Source organism: Natator depressus, chromosome 1 (assembly GCF_965152275.1).
Source record: "Natator depressus isolate rNatDep1 chromosome 1, rNatDep2.hap1, whole genome shotgun sequence".
Taxonomy (NCBI): Eukaryota; Metazoa; Chordata; order Testudines; family Cheloniidae; genus Natator; species Natator depressus.
The window spans coordinates 229,757,180-229,784,403 of NC_134234.1; the positions used below are offsets into that span (position 1 = coordinate 229,757,180).

At 42.3% G+C, this 27,224-nt stretch overlaps 1 protein-coding gene across 4 annotated transcripts in view; it reads right to left on the bottom strand.

Moving 5' to 3' along the window:
• Positions 1-4,162: 4,162 nt before the first annotated feature.
• Positions 4,163-27,224, bottom strand: part of ABCC9 (ATP binding cassette subfamily C member 9) — a 131,810-nt gene continuing 108,748 nt past the window's right edge. For 3 of the 4 annotated variants that reach the window (XM_074937581.1, XM_074937574.1, XM_074937595.1), the window contains 10 exons: positions 27,041-27,142; positions 16,278-16,398; positions 15,444-15,574; positions 13,907-13,985; positions 10,659-10,767; positions 10,323-10,426; positions 9,310-9,443; positions 8,878-8,940; positions 6,403-6,582; positions 4,477-4,609 (listed from right to left, as the gene is read on the bottom strand). In XM_074937581.1, coding sequence (XP_074793682.1) covers positions 6,445-6,582; positions 8,878-8,940; positions 9,310-9,443; positions 10,323-10,426; positions 10,659-10,767; positions 13,907-13,985; positions 15,444-15,574; positions 16,278-16,398; positions 27,041-27,142 — 981 coding nt within the window. In that variant the 3' untranslated portion in view covers positions 4,477-4,609; positions 6,403-6,444. Of the gene's footprint in view, positions 4,610-6,402; positions 6,583-8,877; positions 8,941-9,309; positions 9,444-10,322; positions 10,427-10,658; positions 10,768-13,906; positions 13,986-15,443; positions 15,575-16,277; positions 16,399-27,040; positions 27,143-27,224 lie in introns of all 4 variants that reach the window. The other variant, XM_074937588.1, reaches the window with a different exon arrangement.

Here is a 27,224-nt window from a genome sequence, read left to right on the forward strand (position 1 = left end):
TCACTGGCTTGATTTATTTTTTTTTTTAAGACGTGATCTTCCCATTCACGAACAATATTGTTTGAAATGTCAAATCCACATAATTATCAGGCTCCCCATTCCCCAAAAGAACAACCAACAACTAGCAGCGTACAGCTAGTTCTAGCTGTAGTTATGGGTGCAGTAGGCAAACAAAAATTGGTTTTACCTATTGAAATGACAGTATCAAACCTGAATAAATATTTTCATGAAGAGATGGAGTGGGGAGCTATGTCTGGCAGCCTGAAGGGAGGCTGGAGACAGAGAGGAAGGCGTGGAGTTGTCAGGAAGGGGAGGGGGGCCACAGAGCGCATGCAGGGATACATTAGTGAGTCTCAAGCAGGGGGAAGTATAAGGAGATAGGAAGGAAGGAAGGGAAGAAGTATGAAAGGAGACAGTAGGCACCCACAGCAGGGAAGGAAAAGTACTGAAAACAGAGAAAATAAGTCTCTGTAGAGCTAACTCTTTTTTGACACGCCTGCTCTGAAGCCTATGGGAACTTCTCCCTAAAAGAGGACACGCTTAAGAGCTTAAAAGAAAATTGCAACAATTCATTTCAAATACTTCATACCTTCTGCACCATTCTTAATACAGCAATCCGGAAAAATAAAATAGCACCATGCAAACAATGGGGAATGCTGGTGCAAAGGCATCCTTCTCTGTCAACGGAAAACACAAAAAAGCAAAGTTCAACATATGTCCCTGGTGAGTATATATAAGATAATATGCACCGCGGCTATAATAAATGAGACCTGGTAGATCTGTGGCAATTTATGTGAAGCTTGTCATCTCTCTCTTGCGATATAAGAAGAATCTAATTTCTTAACTTTCAAGTGACTGCTTGGAACAAAGGGCAGTAACTACAGGGGTGTGAGTGATTGCTGTATATCAGTCGGGTATTACAATTATCATATATGTTTGCTACATTTAGTTAATATCTTGGTAGACAGTCCTGCACTCCTGCAGCAAGATGAACTGGCTGGCTGGGAAGTCTTTCACAGCTCATTACATCTGATTCCCTCCTTCACATACTAAAAGGGTAGCATCCAGTAAACGCTATAGCGGTAGAAGGATTGTCTAGGCAAGAACTTGCTATGTGTGCCTGGTCATGACTTTGGAACAAATATAGTAGGAATAATCTGTTAATTGTTCATACAAGGCTTTACATGATCCAGGGTGAAATCCCAGCCCCATTAAAGTCAAATGGGAGTCACTTTCACTGCCCAGTCAATTGGATTGGCTCGTTTGAAAAGTGTTAAATCAATACTGCATAGACATCTAAATCAATGGATGTGTTCAGCAAAGCTCTTGGTTCTTCATTTTAATATTGAGTCTCAACATAGTGAATCCAGTTCCTTTCTAGTGTAAGTTCATCGACATCAATGGAATAAAACCAAGAATGACTTTGCCCCTTGGACTCTTGCAGAATAAACACGCTCTTATGCTGCAAACATCTGCTTCGTTTATTTATTTATTTATTACATGACAGTGGTCAACACAGTGAATTTATCCAGCAAACAACAAGAATTGTGAGACGTGCTGCTCCTCAGAAAATGTTACTGAATGATTTCTTTGGGCTGGCTAAGTGAGCTACAGACTCATTTCAGATAGTCAAGATGGCTCACTAGTAAATCGCTGTACCACTTTTTTTCTCTTTACATTATCAGGATAAATCTGCAAAATTTGAATGCAGATCTTAAACACCTCAAATTCTCAGCTGTTGAGATCATTTCTTCCGCCCTGCAACTTATCTCTTAATTTTTTAAATATTAAATAGGTCATTATAGCACCATGTTTCTTTCCTTCCTAGACATACATTAGTGGATAGGTATGACTCGTGTTGAATAGTACCAGCCCCCAAAAAGCTTATGGGCCAGATTCTGCCTTTGGACATATGTATGAAAAATTCCCATCAGTACAGTGGGATTTATGTGCACAAATAGAAGTAAAGAATCTAGCCCTAAATATTAGTCAGGTGTAGAGAGATCTCCGGTTGAGATTTTTAAAGGCACATAAGGAATTTAGACACATACCTTGCATTAAGATGTATCAAAATCCTCTAGACTGCTTTGAAAATCATGTCCCTGGGCTCAGGGTTTGATTAAGAAATGCTGTAGAACTGTGAAGAGTATTGGGAGGGGGGGGTCTGTGATGTTATTGACTTGAACGGTGACCATATAGATCATGGTTGCAACCAGGGTCCTATGGTTGCACCAGGTCTTGTACAGAGGAGGTCAAGTGGGGTGTCTATGGAAAGGTTGTAGTTTGCTGGTTATAATTATGCTATCATTTTTGTATTTGAAGTTATGAATATTGGCTATGTACTTGTATCGCAATGTGTTTGATTCTAAGTAGCCTCAGTGAAGCATTTGGTCAGCTTCTTGAGAAAGGACTATTCTCAGTAAGTGCCCAATCAAGAAACACTTAACTGAAGATCTTTGGGAGAGCTTTCCCAGGAATGTTCAAACTAACATGTAAACAATGGGATCGGCCTGCAAAAATCGGAATCATTCATGAACATGTGACTTGCCCAGGTGGTTACAAACTCCATCTTGTTGCTGTGATTTTGCACAGGAGAACAAAGGGGTTTCCGCCCACAAGAGAAATAATATAAAAGGCCCTGGAAACCCCTCCATTTTGTCTTCAGCTGGCTTAATAGATGGCTTCTCCACCCCCAAGAGATGCCTGAAAGAAACTGGAACAAAGACAGTAACTACAGGGCTGTGAGTGATTGCTAGACCCAGACTAGGAAGGAGTCCAGTCTGTAAAAGAAGCTTATTGGAACATCTCTAACGGTGAGATTTACCTGTATGCAGTTGCTCAATGTATTAGGTTTAGACTTGTGTGTTTTGCTTTATTTTGCTTGGTAACTTACTTTGTTCTGTGTTATTACCTGGAACAACTTAAATCCTACTTTTTATACTTAATAAAATCAGTTTTGTTTATTAATTAACTCAGAGTAAGTGATTAATACGTGGGGGAGCAAACAGCTGTGTATATCTCTCAGTATTATAGAGGGCGGACAATTTATGAGTTTATCCTGTATAAGCTTTATACAGAGTAAAATGGATTTATTTGGGGTTTAGGCTCCCAGAAAGACTGAATACTGGGTGCTGGGAAAGTCCCTGTTAACTGAGAAGCCCCTGGGCTAAGTGAATCTTAGTTTCTGTGAACTGCAGGGGGGCATAGCCCAGCCTCTTGGTCTATCCTGGAGCTGACTGGTGTGTCTAGGTCAGCAAGACGGGAGCAGAGGGAAGCTTTTTCTGGCAGGGGGTTTATTCTCAGTGGTATCCCAGCACATCTAGTGACAGTCTTGAGGGAGTTTCTGTGACCCAACCCGTCACAGGGCCATGATAAGAGAATACCACAAGAAGGTTCAGATTGATGAATAGCTCCTAATGATTGTCTAATTGCAAGCTCAGGCCTTACATATTAACTGGAATACTTCAACCAGGCTTCCAAGTCCATAGTTCCCTTAATACAGAGTCTTTAACATACTGAATGAAATTCATCCCCAGTGTAACCGTACTGAAGCCAATATAATTATACCAGGGATGAGTTTGGCCTTTTGACTTTCAAGAGTCCATAGAACAAACATGGATTTAGGAACCTAACATGACGCTTTGAAAATACTGAGCTTCATTTTTACTTTATAACATCCCAGCTCTTCCATTTGACGTTGTTTTGCCATTGTCATTAGGAAGAGCAGATTCCTGCCTCATCCTGAGAGTACACCACCCCGTAATGAAAGAAACGCATGTGCATAGGGAAGAGAGTGAGAGCTATTATAACACGAGGGAAGCTTGCTACAGGCTAAGCATCTTGGATAGGTTTGTGCATGGTAACCACCGCAGCATTTAAAAGACAGCATTGTTCTAACTAGCACATGTGAATTAAAGTGGAGGAGAGGAGGCTTTCCCTTTTTGGATGCTGCGACATTATGCTTTCAAGGGAAGATTTTTATCCTTGGCTTACAAAGATATTTTGGCAGGCAAAGCTTGTCTGTGGAATGCAACAGATCACACCAAATGTCATGTAGTTATTTTTTTCCTCGGGGAGGATACCCTGGGGGCCCTGTAACTCTCATGATAAATTAAACCATGTGATCACTGGTTCGAATGTAACACATGCCATTCCTAAAAGCAGCAAATGCTTTTGCTCGTTACAAGAAAGAAAAATGCAATCGATGACTCCCAAGGAAAATGCCAAACTCCCAAGAAATCAAATTGTTGCAAACGTGTGTGGGGGAAGTTTAATGGCATTTGGTACAGTGACACTTTTATTGCTTTGAGGCATACATGGATTGCAATGGGTTTTATTATTTAAAGATAATCACATGAAGAAAAAAAACCTTTGAAAAGGCTAATGTGATGCTACATTGAATAGAAAATATTTGAATTTCATTTGTTTAAAAATTAGCTATTAAAAATACAGCATGCGATTTAGTGACCCTTCACATGTCAGCCCGGACGAAAGAAGCAAAGATGCCATCTTCTCGAGACAGCAGGTTCTCTGGTGTGTCATTCTCCAAAATATTCCCTCGTTTCATCACAATGACCAGGTCAGCAGTCAAAATAGTGTGAACCCGATGCTGTGGTAAAACAAAAGCATACAGAAATTCTCATTACAATAATAACTTTCATTTAAGACCTGATCCAATGCTCATTAAAGTCAATGGTAGGAGTTCTATTGTCTTCTGTAGGTTTTGGATAAGGCCCTATTTAGCAACTTTAATCCCAAGGGATCTCAAAGGGCTTTATGAACCATGGCCCTGAGCCTGAAAATACATATGCAGAGGCTTAACTTTCCGTATGTGAGATGCCCCTTTGACCTCAATAGGACTACTCAGATGTGTAAAGTTAAGCATGTTCATGAGTGTCTGCAAGATTGAGCCCTATGGTCCATGGTGTTGAACAGCTCCTGAGGGGTTTGGAATATACTCAATGCTCATTGACTCAGGAAATTCTCAGCACCCTCCATGATTGGGCTCTATGGAACTGGCCATTTGGAACTAAACTCATGGATGTGGTTCCAGGAATAAGCCCTGCTATATATAGGTACATGATCACTGATATACTCTTGCCTCTTTGGGATGCCTTGATCAAGGACACAGACAAATTGTACTCATAGAAAGTACCATTTGTTTTTTCTGTGATCATGCAGATTAGATGATGCTTTGAGTTTGATGTTTGTATTAAAACCACACACACAGCATGGAATCCAATTTTTGTGCCAGAGAGGGTTGAGGGATGGGTTGATGCTGGTGTGATTTGGACTTGTCATTTCAGGCAAGGCTGAATCTTACACCAGTGGGTCTCAACCAGGGGTACGCAGAGATCTGCCAGGAGGTACATCAACTCATTTAGATATTTGCCTAGTTTTACAACAGGCTACATAAAAAGCACTAGCGAAGTCAATACAAATTAAAATTTCATACAATGACTTATTTATATTGCTCTATATACTATCCATTGAAATCTAAGTATAATATTTACATTCCAACTGATTTATTATAATTATATGGTATAAAATGAGAAAGTCAGCAATGTTTCAGTAATAGTGTGCTGGGGCACTTCTGTATTTCTATGTCTGATTTTGTAAGCAAGTAGTTTTTAAGCAAGGTGTAACTTGGGGGTACACACGACAAATCAGACTCCTGAAAGGGGTACAGTTGTCTTGAAAGGTTGAGAGCCACTGGCTTATACCACTAATGTGTGTCATCTGGCCGTTCCTAAGGGAACAGCTTGCTTACACTTGGGATGAATCATGTGTCCTGCGCCAAGTCCAAGCGGCAACAGTTGCATTAAGGGAATAAAGAGTTTATGCTTCATTACTTTAAATGCCTGTTTTTGTTTTGTTTTTGTGAATTTAGCACTGGTGCATGAGTGACAATCCTGGAGAATGAATGAACGCTGCCATTTAACCATAGCACACTCAACATGGTAGTGCAAGTTCTTCCCCATGCTGTCCTACCAGTATAGTTCAACCCCACTCTGGAAGGGCATACTTAGGGGTGAGATGGTAGTTCAGTTTCCAGACTAATTCAGTCCTTGGTCTCTCTTCTGAGACTACCAACTAAAGTGTCATTTGTGATGTGGACTCATGTCCACCCAGATCTGGACAGACATATGCAACTCATTTCAGATATTATTTTCAAAAGCAATTATTTATTAAGTAGTTAATTATAATTTGTATTACTATGGTATTAGACTCATTACTCTATTAAAGATAATTAGTGCCTTCATTCAAGCAGGATTTTGGACTTAAAAAACACAAACACCATTTGAAAGTACCAGAATGCAGCAAATGGCCTTTTGTACCTGTCATCTCAGAGCAGCAGAATGATAGCAGAGCTAAGATAATTAAAGAGCTAACGGTAACTACCAGAGAGCCAGAAGTCTTGCGAGCAGTGTGGACTGAGAGAGTCTACTTGTTAGTCTTCACCAAAGTGGTGAACAGGCCATCCTCTTTGAGGAGCAAGTTTGAAGCAGTATCACACTCAGCTAGAACACCATCGGAAAGGACTAACACAATGTCTCCATCCAAGATCTGAGACACTCGGTGCTGAAAAGAAGAACAGGTAGGTGGGGAGAAAAAATAGGAGGAAGGATCAGCCACAAAGGAAGAAAGAACGTGAAGCCAATGGAAGGAAAATGCTTTGTGAAGAACAGGAAAGCCACATAAGCAAATGCTATTTTTCTTCAAACAGCGATGTGGAAAACAGAAGGCCATAGACAAGTGATATTTTAGTGAGAGAAACAGTATAAATCAGACATGAATTGGAATGACAGTTTTATGAATGGGAATTTGTTTGTTACTGGTGTGTTATGCTTTTATGGATCTGAGGTTCTTAAAGCCCCGTTATACATGAGCTAGATTAAGTGATTTTCCTACGATATCACAATGAGTCACTGCTACAGCTGGAAACAGAACCCAGTAAAGCTGACTCCAATCTCACGGGCTAACCACTCGATCACACCCCCGACAAAGCAAGTGAAACAGCTGTTGAAGCAAAAATTTATTTCACACACAAAACATCTGACTGCCAACTAAACACATCTCAGGGCTGAATTACTTTAATATATATATATTTTGGAGTCATAGAGTTTATGGCCAAAAGGAAGCACCAGATCACGCAGGGCATGTCTACACAACCACTTAATGTATGACAAACTGAGGTGTAAATCTATAGCATTGCAGCGTACCACATGCTAACTGTCCATCTGGGCTCTGCTGCTGCACACTATATGTTCCCTAGTGAGCACTAATGTACTGGGGTTTATGACAGTATGTCAAAGCAAACTAGGGAATGTTTAGTGCTCATCAACAGGTTCCACATGGACAGTTAGTGCATGGCTGTGATGAAGCAGAGAAACCACCCACCAGCACGGAAAGGGTTAAAGAGAGCCTTTGGGCCAATGCCAGACCTGGAGTGGGGAGAAAAGGAGGGAGCCTGACTCAGTTTGGGGCTGACTGGTGAAGAGGCAGGAGCTGGCTGCCTCCCTACCTTAAGGGAAGGATCACTAGCTTGCCAGCCAAGGCAGCCACCAGGAACCAAGCACCGTCTTCCTGGCCAAAGGAGAGGGAGAAAGAGGCTTAGGAGTACCTGGCCTGAGAGGAACTGGGTGACCAAAGTGCGGAGACCTTGTGGGGGTTCCGACCCCACCAAACTTATGGCTGCCCCTCCCAGAGGAACCTGGGACCGCAGCAGGACTCTGCCCAGGGTCCATGAAGGGGAACTACTAGAGATAAGCCACTACTGCAACTTAGACTATGGGGCCCTGCACCACACTCAAGGGGCAACAGTAGGAAGTAGCCCAGGGCAGTGGATGCAGACTCCCCACCGGGAGAGCCCCAACTTAGGGGTTGGTTTACACAGGGCCCTTGGCTGGGACCCAGAGAAGCGGAAGAGCCCAGGTCTCCCTACCCTGTCCTACCTTAAAGACTGAGGCACCTTGATCACAGAAGGAGAGTGCTGGAAGTCCAGTACTCCAACCACTAGGCTGTCTGGCCTTCCAAACCCCCGTTACAATGGCACACTGGCACGCTGTAGATTTACACCCTAGATTGCTGCACGGAAAGTGTGTGTGTACAGACATGCCCGTAGTCTGACTTTCTTTTCATCCCGGGGCACTAACCACTACCCTGCCACCTCCACACAAAGCCCAACAACCAGAATTAGACCAAAGTATTACAGCCCAGAAGAGTCACAGGAGGGATCAAGGTACAAGAGTGCCTGAGGCTCCTGCAATGGCAGTGGTCTTACATATGTACAGAATCCCTGGCCTAGCCACTGGCACCTAGAACTGATTGAAAAACAAGGGGAGAAGTTACAAACAAATAGCTGAAAACATTTTCTTGGCTTTTGTTGAGATGTGAATATTTTCCACCTCTTCAATTTTTAAAACCACGATAATAAAACAAAGGTGTATGGGAAGAGAATAATCCAATTTGAGACACTACACTGAAAAGCTTTTAAAGTCACAGTTCATGTTACAGTTGTAGAAACTAGCGATGGGTCTAAGCAGCAAATTTCAAATTCGGATTTTGAACTAGCCCCAAACTTTGGTGGTGGTAGAATCCAGTGTTTTAATTTGAGCTGAGTAGCGAGATTAAGCTCAATGGGAAAATTTGTAATGGGATCCAGATTCCGATGCCAAACTCCACTGCAAAGTTCTGGTTGTTCAGATCTGAGGGTTTTCACTTGGCACACTTTACAGATAGAAACTATTTGCAAAACTATGGAACCAGATGCAGGTTTGAGCCTGTGTCTTAGTTTTATTTTCATAGCAATAATTAACTGGTGAAAAGCAAGTATGAGGAAAGGAGGGAGGGGCATCTGCTGGAATCGATACTTACTGCTATCGTTACAACTGTGCGGTCCACAAAGGCAGTCATCACAACCTTCTGCAAAATGTTTTCCTGTCCAGAAAAAGTTTAAACAGTTATTCAGTTCTCTTACACACTATGTGCCCTTCACCACCAAAGACTCAGGACCATACAGTATATTGCATTCTGCCTGTGTGGTAGACACTCACTGATGTGATGCAACACAGCTTGGTAGCAGGATTCTTCTTTAACCCTTCTCCCCTCACCACAGAAATCAAAATTAAAACCAAAATGACCGAAAAATAACTGAAAGATTAAAAAACAAGTTATCGGTCTCCCCCGCCTAGGTGTCATGAATGACAGCTAGGGAAGACAGTTACCAACTTCTTGGCCTCAACTTCCAATGTGTTTTTGCCTCTTAAAAGGCAAAGCAACTAGCAGCAATGTAACTGATATACTCACTGTGGCCATGTCAATCGAAGCTGTGGCTTCATCCATGATGAGAATGCTGCTCTTGCGAACAAAGGCTCTGGCCAGACAGAAGAGCTGTCTCTGCCCCACACTGAAATTCTCTCCCCCTTCTGTTACTACCGCATCTGTAACATAGTTAGTTTTCAAATAGTTAGTTTTAAGGATTATGCCCTCTAAACGCTGTTGTCTCAGGATTTTATGCAATTGCCCATACAAATGAAAGAGCAAATCAATATCACAAATGACTTTCAATTTATACCATAAAATCTCCATGTAAGAGCTGTTCAAACATCAGTAATACCCCTGAAAAGTACACAGAATATCATCTCTGATGAGTGTTGGGATGCAATGATATGGAGGAAACTGAACGCAGCTGTTGGGACCATCATCATGAGGACAACAGACCATCTCACATGATCATGGAGTAAGGAGTTAACGTGTTTGGGAAGGCCTAGTGTTATGTGTTCATAATATGGACTGTGTATAATTGGTTTTCCTTCATGAACCAGACCTGGAATGCAAAGGGAAATGCTCGAACAGTGACCTAATTAGGAGATGCAGCTGTTGGAGCTTCATTTGGCAATCAGAGAGTTGCTGCTGCAAGACTAAAAGCTTTTAACCCTTTGACAGTTAGTCCCCCCACCCCACCTGTTGATGTGCCACATCAATATTTCCCTGAATTAAGTAGAAAGCTAAAACATCATTCAGCAGCATAGCATGTACATTATCTCTGGTATACTGTTGGAATATTCATCAGGGCCCAGATCCTGAAAGGTAGGTAGGTATCTAATGTTAAGCATCTAAATACATCTTAGAATCTGGGCCCAAGTGCCTGCCTCCCTTACAGGGAGGCTCGAAGTATAGAATGCATTGTACAGTACGCTCCCCTTGTCCTACAGAGAGACATTAAGAAGTCAAACTGTTTCTTTGTAGCTATATATAGATATGGCTCTTTTTTAAGGGCTGGAATAGATTCATGGGTACTTAGCCTTGTTCAAACATACCAAGACCTCCTGGCAATGATTTGACCATGTTCTTCAGCTGAGCAATCTCCAGAGCTTCCCAAAGCCTATCGTCAGTGCACTTGCACTCTGGATCCAAATTAAAGCTGCAGGGGAAAAAGTGACAAAGATCCAGAAATTATTGTTATATGCTAGCATCCTGGCCTATTCCCAGGATACATTGTGGCATTATGTTACTTGAGCTCTCTGAAAAGGTTGTGGAACCAGTAATAGGAATTTAAGGTCCCCATCCTTGCATATCACCGCATCCCATAGCTACTTCTGTGGTACCCTCTCCCAAGCAACCCTAAAGGTCATACAGTGAGAATGGATACCTACCGAATGGAACCACTGAACAGTATGGGGTCTTGGAGAATAATTGAGAGTCTGGAACGGAGGGTGTGCAAGGGCAGTTTACAAATGTCTATTCCATCAATCACAATCTTCCCTGTTTGAAATGACACACAGAGTGAGGACATCACAAGCATCAAACTATTTGTAAGAAGCATATGGAAAGATTAAACATAACTGTCTGAGACTGACTGCATTCCTTCAGCTGTTTATGGCTCTATAAACATGTGGAAGGTGCTCATATATAACACAACCCAGAGGAAAACAGGAGTATTGATGCCCAAACACTGTTCTCTCTCTCTCTTTCTCTTTCTTCTTCTTTTCTTTTTTTTTCTTCTTCCCTTAAAGGACACACTTTGCTTCCATGCTGCATGATTGATGATGCCATTAAAAGGATAATTTACTGTGAGCACCCTCGGATCTGCAGCCAAATAGAGGAAGAGAGAACAAAAGCAGCTAATGTAGTTGTCATATTTTGGCCTCTTCTGGGCCCACTGACTTCAGTCCGAGTAGGATTGGGTCCTTTGTTTCAAATTTATGCCAGTTTATTTTGCGCAGTGCACTCAAGTGCCATAACATGAAATATCAAAGCACACCTAGAACTTTAGAAAGATTTATCTAAATTGAGTGACTTTTTCACAAGAGGTGGCTGAGTAAATGAAGAACACGTCCAGTTTTCAGGCATTTTAATCCCATTAGTGTCAGTTTCCATAGATCAGTGTCCTCTAAGGATAGGGTAAGAGATTAATTACAATGCATATTGTTCAGCTACCATAAGAGTAATGGGAACAATTGCATTAATCACCCTGCAGCCCCGGCAAGTCCTTCCAATAAAGGAAGCTGCATGTAACAGCTGGAATACTCACTAACGTAAAGGGGATTTCATCACCACATCAAGTCAGTGAGTGTGTGGGTTTCACCTGGAAAATTGCCATGTGGTGTGTGAGGTGTGGCAACATTTGGCATTTAGAGAAAAAAAAATTACAGGCCAGATTGTGACCAGCTGCTCTGCCAGTAGGAAAGGATGAGAAGAGCACAAGAAGTCTCTCCCCTTAAGACTATGCACAGGAGCCAGGTACAAGTGCAACCGCTGAGCTTCCCAGAGCACAGGAACTGTGGTGGGCAGGTGTATAGAAGGGACTAAGATGAGGGATGTAGCCATCAGGCTCAGTCCACATTTGCACTGGGAAGCCCCAGCAGGGACACTGCCTCTGTGCGGCACAATTTCTCCTGGAGCTCCTGTGTAGCTCCGTGCTGCTCCCAACATGAGGATGTGCCTAAACTGAACTTGCTAGCCCTATTGCGAATAATGATTAAACCCAGATCGCAGCCAGGCCATGACAAAGGAATGGCAATTCCAAGCGGCCCATCTGTCATTGTCAGTTTTCATCATCTTGTAGTTTGTAAACCATACAAGGCTGTATCCTGCAAGGTGCTGAGTGCTCTGGCCCTAACCCAGAGAAGCAGATAAGCACAAGCTTAACTTGACTGCAGTGGGATCACCCACATGCCTGAAGTTCAATGGGGCCAGGATTTCTTCCATACTGTTTAAAATATGATTATCTTACATTTTCACTCAGGCAAAATTAGATCACTGGCCTTCAGCTGTGGCAGCATAAACTTAACTACTTCTGCTCCCCACATGCAAAGCGGGGAGTCTGGGAAGGAGGAGACAGGACCTTGGGGTGGGGGCAGGAGCGAAAGAGGATTTGGCTTTACTGGTGAGTGGGGGAACATAATCTTGAGGGGAAACCAGGATGATCTGGGGAGGTCTGGGAAGAGAACAGAGGAAATGGGGATGCCTGAGGCCATGTCTACACTACCAGGATCAACGCTGCTGAGATTGATGCAGCGGGGGTCGATTTAGTATGTCTAGTGAAGCCCCACTAAATCGACGGCAGAGCACTCTCTGGTACTCCACCGGAATGCGAAGGGTAAGGTAAGTCGATGGGAGAGTGTCTCCTGTTGACCCAGCACGGTGTAGACACCGCAGTAAGTCGACATAAGCTACGTGAATAACATAGCTGGAGTAGTGTAACTTAAGTCGACTTACCCCTGTAGTGTAGACAAGCCTGAGTGGGACAGGCAGGGAAGAGCAGAGAGGAAATATGGGAACTAGGGAGAGGAAGAAGGGGACATTAGGGCAGGATGCCAAGGAAAAGAGAGAGGGTGGGTGAAAAAAAAGTAAAAGAAGTGAGCTCCCAAAGAGGAACAGAAAGCTGGGGATCCTTGGTGGGGAGGAATCACCATGGAATACAGGTGAGTGCAAAGTACTAACAGAATGAGGAAGCAAGATGGACACAGAGGATGAAATCCTGGCTCCACTGAAGTCAATGGGAGCTTTGCCAATGAGTTTAACGAGGCCTGGATTTCAGACAGAGAGCAGAAGAGATGGGAGCAAAGGGACCAGAGACAGTCTAACATGGGAGAGAGGAAGAGAGATGGACAATAGAGAGTTAAAGGGAGACTGTGAAAGAATCGAGCAAATATGAGAAGAAAGTCAATGCTTTCCAAAGAAAGAAAAATCAGAGATACAGGAAGAGTGGAGAAATAAGAGAGACAGACAGATAGGAAGGAGATATACGAGAGATGGAGAGGAAAAGATGGACATAAACCAGTGAATTAAACTAAGAGCATCTGATGTATTTATCCTCCCGTATCTGACTGGATTTCACAGGCAGACATTCCAGATATATAATCAGTTCTGGGTGGAAATGATGGAATGCCTTCGGAATAAGAGCACTGCAGGGGCCCCCAAAATCATTGGAATCCTTAGACAGCTTCTATTGTAACAGTAGGGAACCACAATAAAAGAAAAATATCAAGGAACTGCATTTATTGAGCACCTGTTTCTATTTTACTCACATGGAACCACGTTCAGTTATGGCAGATGTCTATTTTGTGGGGAAAAATCTATAGGCACCAGAGAGTTACATATTTTCTCTTCCCATCTAGACACAGTACATTATTCTTTCAGATCATAAAATAGGAACTTAGTACCAGATCCTATGGTGAGCTGAGCATTTCCTGCAGAACTGAATGTTGCTGCCAAGAGGTGCTCTGGACTTTGAAGGATTGGGTGTAATACACCTGATCCAAAACAAGTGTTTTGAGGGGACAGAAAGCTTAGACATAAGCCTTAAATCTGCTTGCTTGCTTCTGAAGAACTGGAGTAGGGAATGGGGTAGCAGTTTCACAGATATAATACATGCTAATGGGGATCCTAAGCAACTAACCGTCAAATATGTCTACCATTCTGAAGAAAGCCAAAGACAATGATGATTTTCCGCTGCCAGTGCGACCACAGATCCCAACCTGCAAAGCAAAGGAAATTGTTATTGTTCTGAAGTCAATCTTGGGGAGAAGGGAATTGTGAACAAAACTCACAGACCCAGTAAGGAAATTTGAAATTTAATCCATATCGATAAAAACCCCAAACCAACTTAAAAACTAAGGGATAAACATACGGCTGCACAGGAGTTGGGTTCCACAATGTGCACTCCCACAAGGAGCATTTGTATGAGGGCTGCTACTGATGCTGGGGAGCACAATGATGGGATAGTTATGATTGCCTACATTGCTAACAGATCCAGTGGTGATGGGGACATGTATGTAACCATGGTCTCACTCTCTGCTCACCAGTGCATTTCTTAAGGGGACATCAGGAGTTAATGTATGGTTTAAGGACCATGGGTTTAAGGTGCTAGATATGAGCAACGTACTGAGAGCTCAGGGTGTAAATCGGATCAGATGCTTGGCCATGGTGATTCTTGTTCCCACACATACAGGTTAGCCTGCCCACCAAGGCCTTGATTTAGCATTATGCATGCGAGTAGTCCCATTGACTACTCAAGTGCTTAAATTTAGAAACATGCTTCAGTTCCTTGCTGCATCAGGGCCCGAGGGACTCCTCTTCTCCCCATCAAAGGCAATTGAAAAAGGCAGTATCAAATATTTTATAGCCAATATAAAAGTGAAATATCTAATATCACAGTAATTGCTGCTGACAATGCTTCTAGCATTTATAATAATGATTATTATAATATAATTAATAGTTTTTAATATATTATATGGCATTATAATACTATATAATGGTATTTCTATAACACCTTCCACTTCAGGATTTCCAAGTGCTTTACAAATGATCATGAATATTAACATTTGCAAGGTAGGTAAGTCTAAGGGCTTGTCTACATTACCTGCTGGATCGATGGGCAGCGATTGATCCAGCGGGGGTCGATTTATCGTGTCTAGTCTAGACGTGATAAATCGACCGCCAAGTGCTCTCCCATCGACTCTGGTACTCCACCAGGGCGAGAGGCACAGGTGAGAGAGTGTCAGCCGTCAACTTACTGTAGTGAAGACACTGCGGTAAGTAGATCTAAGTACGTCAACTTCAGCTACGCTATTCACGTAGCTGAAGTTGCATAACTTACATCAATCCCCTCCCCCCCCGAGTGTAGACCAGGTCTAACTCATCCTCATTTTACAGATAGAATGTAGTACAGAGCTGTTAAATGACTTGCCCAGAGCCACACAAGAAATCTGTGATGAAGGTGGGAATACATAGGTTCCCAACTTAGCCCTTTGCTTTCGCCACAAGGCCATCCTTTGGGTGCAGCTAAAAATGTTGGCTCTGTTTGCACAGCTATACATTCAAGTATTTTAGATGCTGTTCTTACTAATGAGCCATTGTTAGTGGGGAGTCCTCGTTTCCACAAATAACAGAAGCTGCTATAAAGGTATCAGCCTGAAGTGAGGATGGCACATTACCTTCTGTCCTGGTTTGATGTAAGCCTTGACATGCTTCAGAACAGGCTTCAGGTTATTTTCATACCGGACACACAAATCTTCAATCTTGATTTCCCCCTCTTGTGGCCAGTCTTTCGGGACTTGAGAAGGGTCTGAAATATTTGTAGTAGACAAAGGCAAATGCTATCTTTGAGTCACCCTCATTGCGCTTTCCCCTTTACCATGCATCCATTTGTAAGCACATTTGGAATCCTCTCTTTGTTCTGTTCCAAAGGAGCTAGGGAGGATGGCACCTGCTGAGACTGCGCCCTCCGCTAGTGCTGAAAACTGCAGCACAGAAACATTAGCACTGAGCTTCCTGATCTTGACACACAGGATGAGCGGGTTTGCTTGTGCGGTACTCTCGATGTCATTGAGCGTACACGCAGGTAAACAGTGGTGGATTAGCCACTGGGCCAACGGGGCCTGTGCTCAGGGACTCAGGACAATTGAGGCGCCCTTGCTCCCCGACCCGCTCCAACCACCCAGCACTCCTGCCGGGGAGCCGGATAGGGATGTGGGGGCTTGTTCCGCTCTATCTGCCTCGCGCTCCTGCTGGGGAGCAGGGGAAGGCCCCATTTCCCCATCAGGAGCACCGGAGCAGGATGGAGGGGGGTGATGCAGGCGGACGCGTTGGGGAGAAGCCCCCACTTGCTTTGGCCCAGGGACCCAAACCCCTAATCTGCCTCTGTATGTAAATGAGAACAGAATTTGGCCCAAGGTCTCTGTGTTTTTTGCATGATCGTGAATGGAAGAAATGAAATGTGCTTGCTTTTATGGTACCTGCAGAAAATAAAAAGGATTATAGTACAATACCCATAGTGCCTTCGTAGTTCTCAGACTCCATGGTCAGGAAACTGTTCACTTTTTTCACTGCACCCATCTGCACCTCCAAGTCAGCTAAATTTCTTACAACCCAGTTCAAATAGTTGGTTATCTGCATCACATAATGAGAAGGGGAAAAGACCTCAAACACAATTCGTCTGGTAATTGTTACGCTGTTGGATACGGTTTTGATATGTTTGTAGAAGCTTTGGGCCCGATTTACCACAGTGGGCCTGATTTCAATGGAGTTTCTCCAGGCTAAAACTAGTACAGTGGCATGCTAAATCAGGCCCTTTGTCTCCATTTTTCCCATCCCACCCTCCACATTAATGAATCATGTCCCAGTAATGTAGTATTCTGCACTGTTATCCCCATTTTGAGATACAGAAGCACAGAAGCATTTTACCTCCAGCAAACTGGCCATTGATTTGAGGCACCTCGAGTTGTGGGTCCCCAACTTACAGTACCTAAGGTGCCTTAAATTGGACAGCTAAAATTTGAGGAAAACAAAATCAGTGGCTACATCTGAAAATGTTGTTTTTAATAATTTGTCAAAAGCCACACATCAGTGGCAGAGCTAAGAATAATTCAGGATTTCCAGTGCTGGGCTTTAATCACTCAGCCATAGGTTCTCAATTAGAACTGGTGGAAAAATGACATTTTTTCCCTCCATTTTTTTTGATGATTTTTTTTTTCATTTTTGTCAAATTTTTTCATCAGAATGTTTCAGGTTTTCATAAAAATAAACCAATTTTCATCTGTTTTTTTTTTGTAAACTGAAAACTGATTTTTTTTTTGGAAGGGGACTGCAATAAAAATCCCACATTTTCAATGAAAATTGAAACTTTTTCATGAAAATTTCCTTACTGTTGAAAAGCCATTTTTTGTCAAAAAATAAGTTTAATTCTTTTTTTTTAAACTAGCTCTGTTCTCAACTTTTTTCATACCATAAAGCCCGCCTGCAAGAGAAAAATGTTTTAAGCCCTTGCTGCCATAACTTATGGGACCCCTCCACCATCCAGCCATAAAGAAGGGGAATATGGTTGTGAGCTGAGCCCCTGAGAGCTGTTCATGACCCCAACCCATTCATTAGACCATTTTTCCTCTCTGTACCTAAAGCAACGTATGGACTGCAGCACCCTGAGCTGTTTAAGTTGTGGAAGAAAAATATAGAAAGCTGAGGACCATAGCAAATAAAAAGCTTTTCAGTTGAAACTGCAGTGATCCCATTATTTCCAAAAAAACCAGGAGTACTTGTGGCACCTTAGAGACTAACAAATTTATTAGAGCATAAGCTTTCGTGGGCTACAGCCCACTTCATCGGATGCATCGAATGGAACATATAGTAAGAAGATAAAAATATATTATATATATATACACAGAGAAGGTGGAAGTTGCCATACAAACTGTAAGAGGCTAATTAATTAAGATGAGCTATTATCAGCAGGAGAAAAAAACTTTTATAGTGATAATCAAGATGGCCCATTTAGACAGTTGACAAGAGGGTGTGAGGATACTTAACCTCAGCCTAGACCAATCCACACAAGCAGTCCATTTCCTGGACACTACTGTGCTAATAAGTGATGGTCACATAAACACCACCCTATACCAGAAACCTACTGACCGCTATACTTACCTACATGCCTCCAGCTTCCATCCAGGACACACCACATGATCCATTGTCTACAGCCAAGCTCTAAGATACAACGACATTTGCTCCAATCCCTCAGACAGAGACAAACACCTACAAGATTTCTATCAAGCATTCTTAAAACTACAATACCCACCTGCTGAAGTGAAAAAACAGATTGACAGAGCCAGAAGAGTACCCAGAAGTCACCTACTACAGGACAGGCCCAACAAAGAAAATAACAGAACGCCACTAGCCATCATCTTCAGCCCCCAACTAAAACCTCTCCAGCACATCATCAAAGATTTACAACCTATCCTGAAAAATGATCCCTCATTCTCAAAGATCTTGGGAGACAGACCAGTCCTCGCTTACAGACAGCCCCCCAACCTGAAGCAAATACTCTCCAGCAACCACACACCACCCAACAGAAACACTAACCCAGGAACCTATCCTTGCAACAAAGCCCAATGCCAACTCTGTCCATATATTTATTCAAGTGACACCATCATAGGACCTAATCACATTAGCCATGCCATCAGGGGCTCATTCACTGCACATCTATCAATGTGATATATGCTATCATGTGCCAGCAATGCCCCTCTGCCATGTACATTAGCCAGACCGGACAGTCTCTACACAAAAGAATAAATCAACATAAATCTGACATCAGGAATCATAACATTCAGTTTGACCAATGTACATGGCAGGGGGCATTGCTGGCACATGATGGCATATACATTGGTCAAACTGGACAGTCTATACATAAAAGAATAAATGGACACAAATCAGATGTCAAGAATTATAACATTCATAAACCAGTCAGAGAACACTTCAATCTCTCTGGTCACTCGATTACAGACCTAAAAGTCGCAATATTACAACAAAAAGACTTCAAAAACAGACTCCAACGAGAGACTGCTGAATTGGAATTAATTTGCAAACTGGATACAATTAACTTAGGCTTGAATAGAGACTGGGAGTGGATGGGTCATTACACAAAGTAAAACTCTTTCCCCACGTTTATTCCCCCCCCGCCCACTGTTCCTCAGACGTTCTTGTCAACTGCTGGAAATGGCCCACCTTGATTATCACTACAAAAGGTTTTTTCCCCCTTCTCCCCCAGCTCTCCTGCTGGTATTAGCTCATCTTAAGTGATCACTCTCCTTACAGTGTGTATGATAACACCCATTGTTTCATGTTCTCTGTGTATATAAATCTCCCCACTGTATTTTCCACTGAATGCATCCGATGAAGTGAGCTGTAGCTCACAAAAGCTTATGCGCAGATAAATTGGTTAGTCTCTAAGGTGCCACAAGTCCTCCTTTTCTTTTTGTGAGTATTAGTGTTAGAGTTAACAATACACATTACAAACAATACAATATTATGAATTTGCAAAAGCTGTGAGAGAAAGAAGTGGCATAACAACAAGTAGTGAGACAAAGTCCACAAACAAGTCCTTGCCTCTGCACTGAAGAGCATTTTACAGTTCTTCCCAACCATAATAGCAACAATATGACAAACCCATTTGACCCTGAATCGCACCCGGAGGTGCTTATCAACATATCTACTGGACCGCATGTAACAGTAGATGTACAAGAGTCTCTATTGAAAATAGCAGATGTTGGTGAAGAATAAATGGAAAGATCTATGAGAGGTGCACTTGATTCGAATGGGACATGTAGCTTCTTCAGTCCAGTCAAGAAATCTGGCATCAAAACATTTGATGACTTGGCCAAGAAGACCAAATTTAAGTCTGGCACTGGTAGGGCAATCACAGCGGCTATCAGTCCAGAAATTTTCTGCAGAGCCCTGTCCTTAGCAAGATGCATATTCTTGGTCTCCCAATGGGTCCTGTGCCTATATCCCTCTTCCATGCTTATGGAACAAGAAGAACAGACAAAGCTGAGTTAGGGCTGTCACACTGTCTGGAGTGCATGACCATGAGTGCCAACCTCAGGGCAGACTGTCAAGAAGCAGGGCAGAGACCCCAAACTGGTTGTATTTTCTATAATTAGATTTCATCAACTCAGTAACAAGTGTGAACTCCTAAAGCTTACCATGGAGTCACAGGGTCCCCTTGGACATTCCAGTCTATCTTGCCATCCAGGCAAGCTGGATTGAGTGAGAGATGGTTGCTATAAACCAAAGATCACAAAATATTCAGGTTGCTCTCAGTCCCAAGAGATCAGTCACTTACCCCAGATCAGTTTGTACCTTAGAGCACACACCAAAGACAAGTCTTATAGCCAATTCTATTGTAAACTATCTAAGGATTTATTAACTAAGAAAAGAAGTGAGAGAATTATTACAAGGTTAAAGCAAGCAAACTTATATAGACCAATGAGTTACAGGCTATGGTTTCAAAAGGTGACAGAATTGTAGTAATCTGTCAGCTCTGAATGTTTTTAGGGGTAACCCAGGTTGACTCTGGGGATCTCTGCCTCTGTTTCATAGCTCCAGCCCTGTGAGAGTCCTCACAGCAAAAGATTAAAACATTTCTTGTTGGCTATTTTTATTTCCTTCTTCCAGAATTCAAACTGATGGGATAAGCCCTTTTGCACACAGCCTCTTCCTGGGTGGAAGGAGGCAATTTACAAAGTCTTTGTATTGTGATGTCCCACAATGACCCATTTAGTTCTGATTAAGCCTTCTTGATGGGCAGGAGATGATTCCTCCTGACTGGGTTCAGAGTTTCAGAGCAAACATTTTTACAGTTACAAAGCAAAAACGTATAATATCTTTATCATATGCTACAAGGTGATATTTAAGTGAGATTAAAGCATGCAGCAATTTACAAACATTTCACATAGCCTAAACACTGAAGACCTTGTTATAAGTTCAATACCCATCTTAACCATACTAACACACAGGTGAAACAGACTGGTTTCCAGCAATGAATTCGTCAGTACTCAGCTGAGGCCTAAAGCCTTGGCAAAAGCTGGCACCTGGTCTGCCAGGGTCACAAGGGCATCAACTGGAAGCTCAGGCTGAAAGAATCTATGAGCTAGGAGCATGCTACAAGGAAACCACAGTGAATATCACAGATACCATCGCTGTCATACAAATCATGGCTGGAGACAAATTCCACACATTTGATGAATTGGCTGCTGAGTATGTGAGGCAGGTCCTAAAAGGTTTTGACAAAGCTAATTCTGTAATTGAAGTCTTTGATGGATATGACAACAGTAACTCTGTGAAACCTGCAGAAAGATGGCACCGGACAGGATCTAAAGTTGGATGCAAGAAATACTAACTGGTGGATGCCCTATTCCTGCATGGAAAAAGTTTCTAAACATGGCATCCAACAAGCAGTCACTTGTAAAATTCCTGTGTGAATATATGGTTCAAAATGCCTCTGAGGATGTAGGAGCATGCTCAACACAGATACTTCTTGCTGGAGGCTTTTCCATCACTGGTAGAGGTGTTGAAGAAGCCCAAGACTTGCGCAGTACTCAAGAGGAAGCAGACACAAGTATGCTTCTGCATGCTATGTGTGCCAAAATGGCTTTTGGGTCCGTTGGTATTAAAGGAACTATAGTAATTAGGTCACCTGATACAGATGTTTTGGTCCTTGCTGTTCACTACTTTCCAAAAGTGGAACATACAGATAACATGTGGGTTGAAACAGGCACCATGACCAGCCCAACTGACAAGCGTTGCTTCATACCTGTGCATGCAATTTGTGACACTCTCATGCCAGACTTTTGCAATGTACTTCCTGCTGTACGTGCATTAACAGGATGTGACGCTAGGTCATCCTTATTTGGTATTGAGAAAAAAAATCTGTGTTAAATGTTGTCAAAACAAAGGGAGCTTACTGCTTAGGAGATCTTGCCACACTGTGAGAGAGTGATGGACAAGCCACAATTTGTGCAGCAAAGAAGTTGGTAGCAATGCTGTATGACCACAGTGAGAAAGAAAGGAGACCCCCAGAGACCTGAATTGCTTGTGCCTCAGTCTAGCCATCAAAAAGTACAAGTCACTGGCCAAACTCCCACCATGTGAGGTCAGGTTTGAAGAGCATGTCAAAAGAGAATCTTGGCAAACAAATATTTGGATGTCTTTGCTAATAGGTAAACCACATATTGGCTTACCACTGCAACATGGATGGACAGATGTGGATGATGAACTACTTCCTATAGTCTTCAAGAGCCCAAGGGCATCTGAGCTTTTACAACTCCGTAGCTGTGCCTGTACCAGGAGAGGTTGCTGCACAATTAACTGTGTCTGTTGACAGAACAATCTTCCCTACATAGACCTGTGTATATACCAAGGCAATGAAGACTGTGGTAACTCGTGCACTCTCAGCGGAGATCATATGATGAACAAGATTATGATAGGTTTCAGAGTAACAGCCGTGTTAGTCTGTATTCGTAAAAAGAAAAAAGAAAAGGAGTACTTGTGGCACCTTAGAGACTAACCAGTTTATTTGAGCATGAGCTTTCGTGAGCTACAGCTCACTTCATCGGATGCATAGCATATTGTGGAAACTGCAGAAGACATTATATACACACAGAGACCATGAAACAAAACTTCCTCCCACCCCACTGTCCTGCTCGTAACAGCTTATCTAAAGTGATCATCAAGGAGGGCCATTTCCAGCACAAATCCAGGTTTTCTCACCCTCCCCCCCCCCCCAGACACACATACAAACTCACTCTCCTGCTGGTAATAGCCCATCCCTCTTTGAAACCTCTCTTTATAATGCGCATGATAATCAAGGTGGGTCATTTCCAGCACTAATTCAGGTTTTCTCACCCCCCCCCCAGAGAATAGAGACTGGGAGTGGCTAAGTCATTATGCAAGGTAGCCTATCTCCCCTTGTTTTTTTCCTACAAACCCCCCCCCAAGACGTTCTGGTTAAACTTGGATTATTGCTGTGCACATTGTAAGATGAGCTATTGCCAGCAGGAGAGTGAGTTTGTGTGTGTGGTTTTTGGAGGGGGGTGTGTGTGTGTGGGGGTGGTGGTGAGAAAACCTGGATTAGTGCTGGAAATGACCCACCTTGATTATCATGCGCATTATAAAGAGAGGTTTCAAAGAGGGATGGGCTATTACCAGCAGGAGAGTGAGTTTGTATGTGTGTCTGTGGGGGGGGGGGAAGGGTGAGAAAACCTGGATTTGTGCTGGAAATGGCCCTCCTTGATGATCACTTTAGATAAGCTGTTACGAGCAGGACAGTGGGGTGGGAGGAAGTTTTGTTTCATGGTCTCTGTGTGTATATAATGTCTTCTGCAGTTTCCACAATATGCTATGCATCCGATGAAGTGAGCTGTAGCTCATGAAAGCTCATGCTCAAATAAACTGGTTAGTCTCTAAGGTGCCACAAGTACTCCTTTTCTTTTTTCTTTTTAAGATTATGATAATGATGTTGACTAGAAATGTCACCAGGGCTACTACATTTCAATGAGACCTGTATCTATTTATCATTAGATTTTGTTTTACCCTGTAGATTGTTGTTGGGATGCTTTAAGGTCACAAAGAAATCTAATTTTATGCCTTGAGATAATACATAGCTATATTAAACTAACAGAGAAATACAAGTATTTCAAAGTGGTCATTTTAACATGTTGATGGTGTCATTTCTTTTTCTTGTTTCTATGGTAATGGCACCATTTGACAGCTCTACATCATACCTCACCTTAAAGAAGACATCATAAGGTTTCAAATGATGTATGATGTGCATGTGTGTACAGAGAATACATTTAATCAATCAAATCTGTGGTGTCTGCTGATCGCCTGCTATAGGAACAGATTGTTGGAGGTACACCACTTCCTATAATATACATGGGTAAAGGGCTTTTTTAGCAACACTACATATAGTTTTGTATCACTACAATACTACACAGAGTCTTATTTCCTGCAAAGAATGCCACTAGCATACCGATATTGTTCTGTAATACATTATGTTCAGGTAAGATTGCTAATGCAAAAAATAAAAACCAGCAACAGAAATTATAGTTATAAAAGGGAAATAAAACTTAATGTTAAAACTTTGTATTCAATAACACAGCTTTGGAAATTAAAATAAAAATACCAAATCCCTCTAAGATCATCTGTTTTTTTGGGGGGGGGGCATTAAACTTGTTTTTAGAGCTAGTCAGATAAGAATAATATGTATTGTTCATAGATATGTTTCCAAAAATCTGACTTGCAATTCAGTTTGGCCATATTCAAGACCTTTTTGTTTGTTTCTCCATCAATATTTAGACAACTAGTTTCTGTTTATGGAGGTGCTATTATTTGTCTGAACGCCTGCATTCAGGCCTGAGAAAAGAGATTCATTGTTGGCTACATGTTTATGAAGAGGGTGCTGGGCAACAGCAGCTGAGCCAGTGCTCTGGTCACTGCAACTCTAATTACTCTAGAGTAGACCTCATTACGAAGAGCTGTGCCTAACTGATGGGCTGAGGAGAACGAAGAGGCTAATTAGCCCATTAGGCAGATGATAAAAAAGGCACAGGAAGGAAGTGAGAGAGGGGAAGCAGAAAGAGTGAGTGTGTATGTACCCGTGCATGCCCATGTGCTCGCTCGCTCGCTCGCTCGCTCTCTCTCTCTCTCTCTCTCTCTCTCTCTCTCACTCAGAAGCAGAGGCCACTGTAGGTGTAAGGCTGTACAGTGTGTAAGGGTGGTGAAAACAAATATTGCAAATAAATTGCAGGTGTTTTACCAGTGAAAGATCTCTGAGCCGTTTGTGGGCTTGAACAGAGGCAGGAGCAAGCGAGCCAGGCCACAATTTGCAAGTTGATTTTTTGCAAGTTGATTTTTTTTTTTTAATTCCCCCATTTACAAAATGTCAGTCATCCAGCCAAGAGTGAGAAAACAATACCATATAATTTAGGTGAATTTATTCTTAACCAAGAATGAATAAATCACAGGCTGAGGTTTATAAAATGGCTGTGTAAGGTTAGGGGGCTAAATCCACACTGAGGTGCTTAAATAAGTAGCTTGACCTCAGCAGGAGCTGCTGGGTGCTAAGTATGTTTGAAAATTAGGCCACTTATTTAGAGGCCTCAATATAGTTTTAGGAACTGAACTTCAGGTGTTCATTTTTATAGAGTTAATTCACAGACAACCCATAGTCTGTGAAATGATCCTATGAACACAGAAAAGTGGGGAAATACTTTGCAGTTTGTTTGCAAAAAGGAAAGAGGGATAAATCTGCCAAATAAAAAGTTTGTTATGAATAACAAAATTCCCAATTCCACTCATTTTCCACTGAACAAACACTGTTACAAATAATCAATAGATGGAGTTTAACAGTAAATAATTTGCACTGAAATTCTGAAATAAGTTTTAGTGTCAGTCAAGAGTCTTCAGCGGTATGCAAGAATGATAGAGTAATTCCTAGGAGTAGCATGAAGAAATTCTCTTGCCATTTAGAAACCTAACTCCATGTTCAGCTTTGTAGGCTGGAGGTTTACTGTGTTTACAGAAAATCCTGCTGCTTGGGGAATTACAAACACAGATTTGATATAAAAGCCTGGCATCCAGAGAGCTTGGCATTTCATTTAAATCTGCATCAGGGTTGTGTAACTGCCAGAAACTTGGATGCTTTTATGCGTTGGAGGGGACTGGGTCTATGATTATGAGCTACCAAGGGACAGCAGTATGAATGCTTTGCTCTCATCCAGTTCCAAACATCATCACATTTGGGCTCCCAAAGAGAAACAAATGAAAACCTGTCAAGAGGGGTAGCCAATGATTGGACCACATCCAAAGTTTTGCAAGTGATGTGCTGGGGCATAAAGAGGGAGGTAACAATGTAGAGATTATTTAAGAGGTTTTTTTTTAAATGTTGTCTCAAACTTTAGTTAACGGCTGACTCTTTCTCATCTGTTTGCAAGCAAACTGCAAATACAAAGTAGCTACAAACCTTGAACGGACATCTCAGAGTTTCCAGATATCTTTGCTAACTAAACAGCATTAGAAGGAATCTTCTGAATGTGCTGTTAACATAACTTATTGGAGCAGATTCTGGGCCACTGATAAGCCCTCTTTGTGCTGATACAGAAATAAAAAGGGATTTAAAGCCATCTTTAAGGCGGCCACTGAGAATTCCCTGGCTGACGCTTCAGACTAGCCTACCACCAAGCCCAGTCTTGGTGCTAAACCTATACCCAATTCCTCCCAGCCTCCCTCCCTAGCACTAATGCTACATAACTGGCAAACTGCAGCCTGCTTTCTACCACCCCATCCATGAGACTCTTCCTCCTCCTCTTGTGGCTTATTTCCTATTACCTCCCTTAATTTATTCAATTATTTTTCTCTCAACAATATAAGAGCACCCATCCTAAGCTCTTGACATACCTTGGGCATCGTTGACAATCTTTTAAAAATACACTTATCAAGAGAACCATCCATCACCTCGATTGAATTAAATAACCAACAATAACATTGCTAAAAAAAAAATTAATCAACCTCCCCCCTACACACGCCATCAAAATCCCACCCTATTCCTTCCCATTTCCAGCCATCTCTTACTATGCAAGGAATAAAAAATGGACCTTGTAGTGTGTATTGAAGGCTAACAAACTTTGGTGTCTATGGACCTGGGAAAGGAGTGAGTTTCAAAGATCCAGGGCCCACTTGCTATCCCGCTCAGCAATCTGCACAAACCCACAGCCTTAATCTCCTTCACCAAGACATTTCACAGCTAACTGCTCCATTCCCAACCCTCGAGACTCCGACTCATATTCAGAATTGGATAGATAACAGTACTCAGCATCTGGTTGATCCCAAAAATGTGGAGACATCACCTCTGATTTTGCAAGATCTGTTGGATCGTCATTTACAACTGGTTTCACGTTACACAGCCTTAACAACATTGTACAGTGCAAAACAAAGTGCACACAAGGGCCAAGTATGCACTTCTAATTTTCTTTCTATCCTTGGGAACACACGGGGCCTGGGAATTTTTTGGTTTTTAAATTGGCTCACAAAACCTGAAGCAAGTCCAAGTTGTCCTGAACTCACTCAGCTTTGGCCTGTATCCATTATTTGCAAGATTGTTTCTTTCGAGATTAAGGAAGTTGGAAGATAACCCGTATCTATATTTTTAAAACCACCTTAAACCTACTAGATTGGTCTCACGTGTCTTGATGTTTGTTCTGGTACGTACCGTCAGTGCGTACAGGAGACCCAGGCCCAGAAGACCAGAATCAGACCCGTGGGTGATGGACGTAACAGCTGCAGTGAGAACTATGCAAGCACCCAAATAGTCCTAAGAAGGAAGGAAGAGAAAAAAAAGACAGATCCTATAATACAAGTTGGATAAAAAGTCCAGTGACAAAATAAAGCCTTAT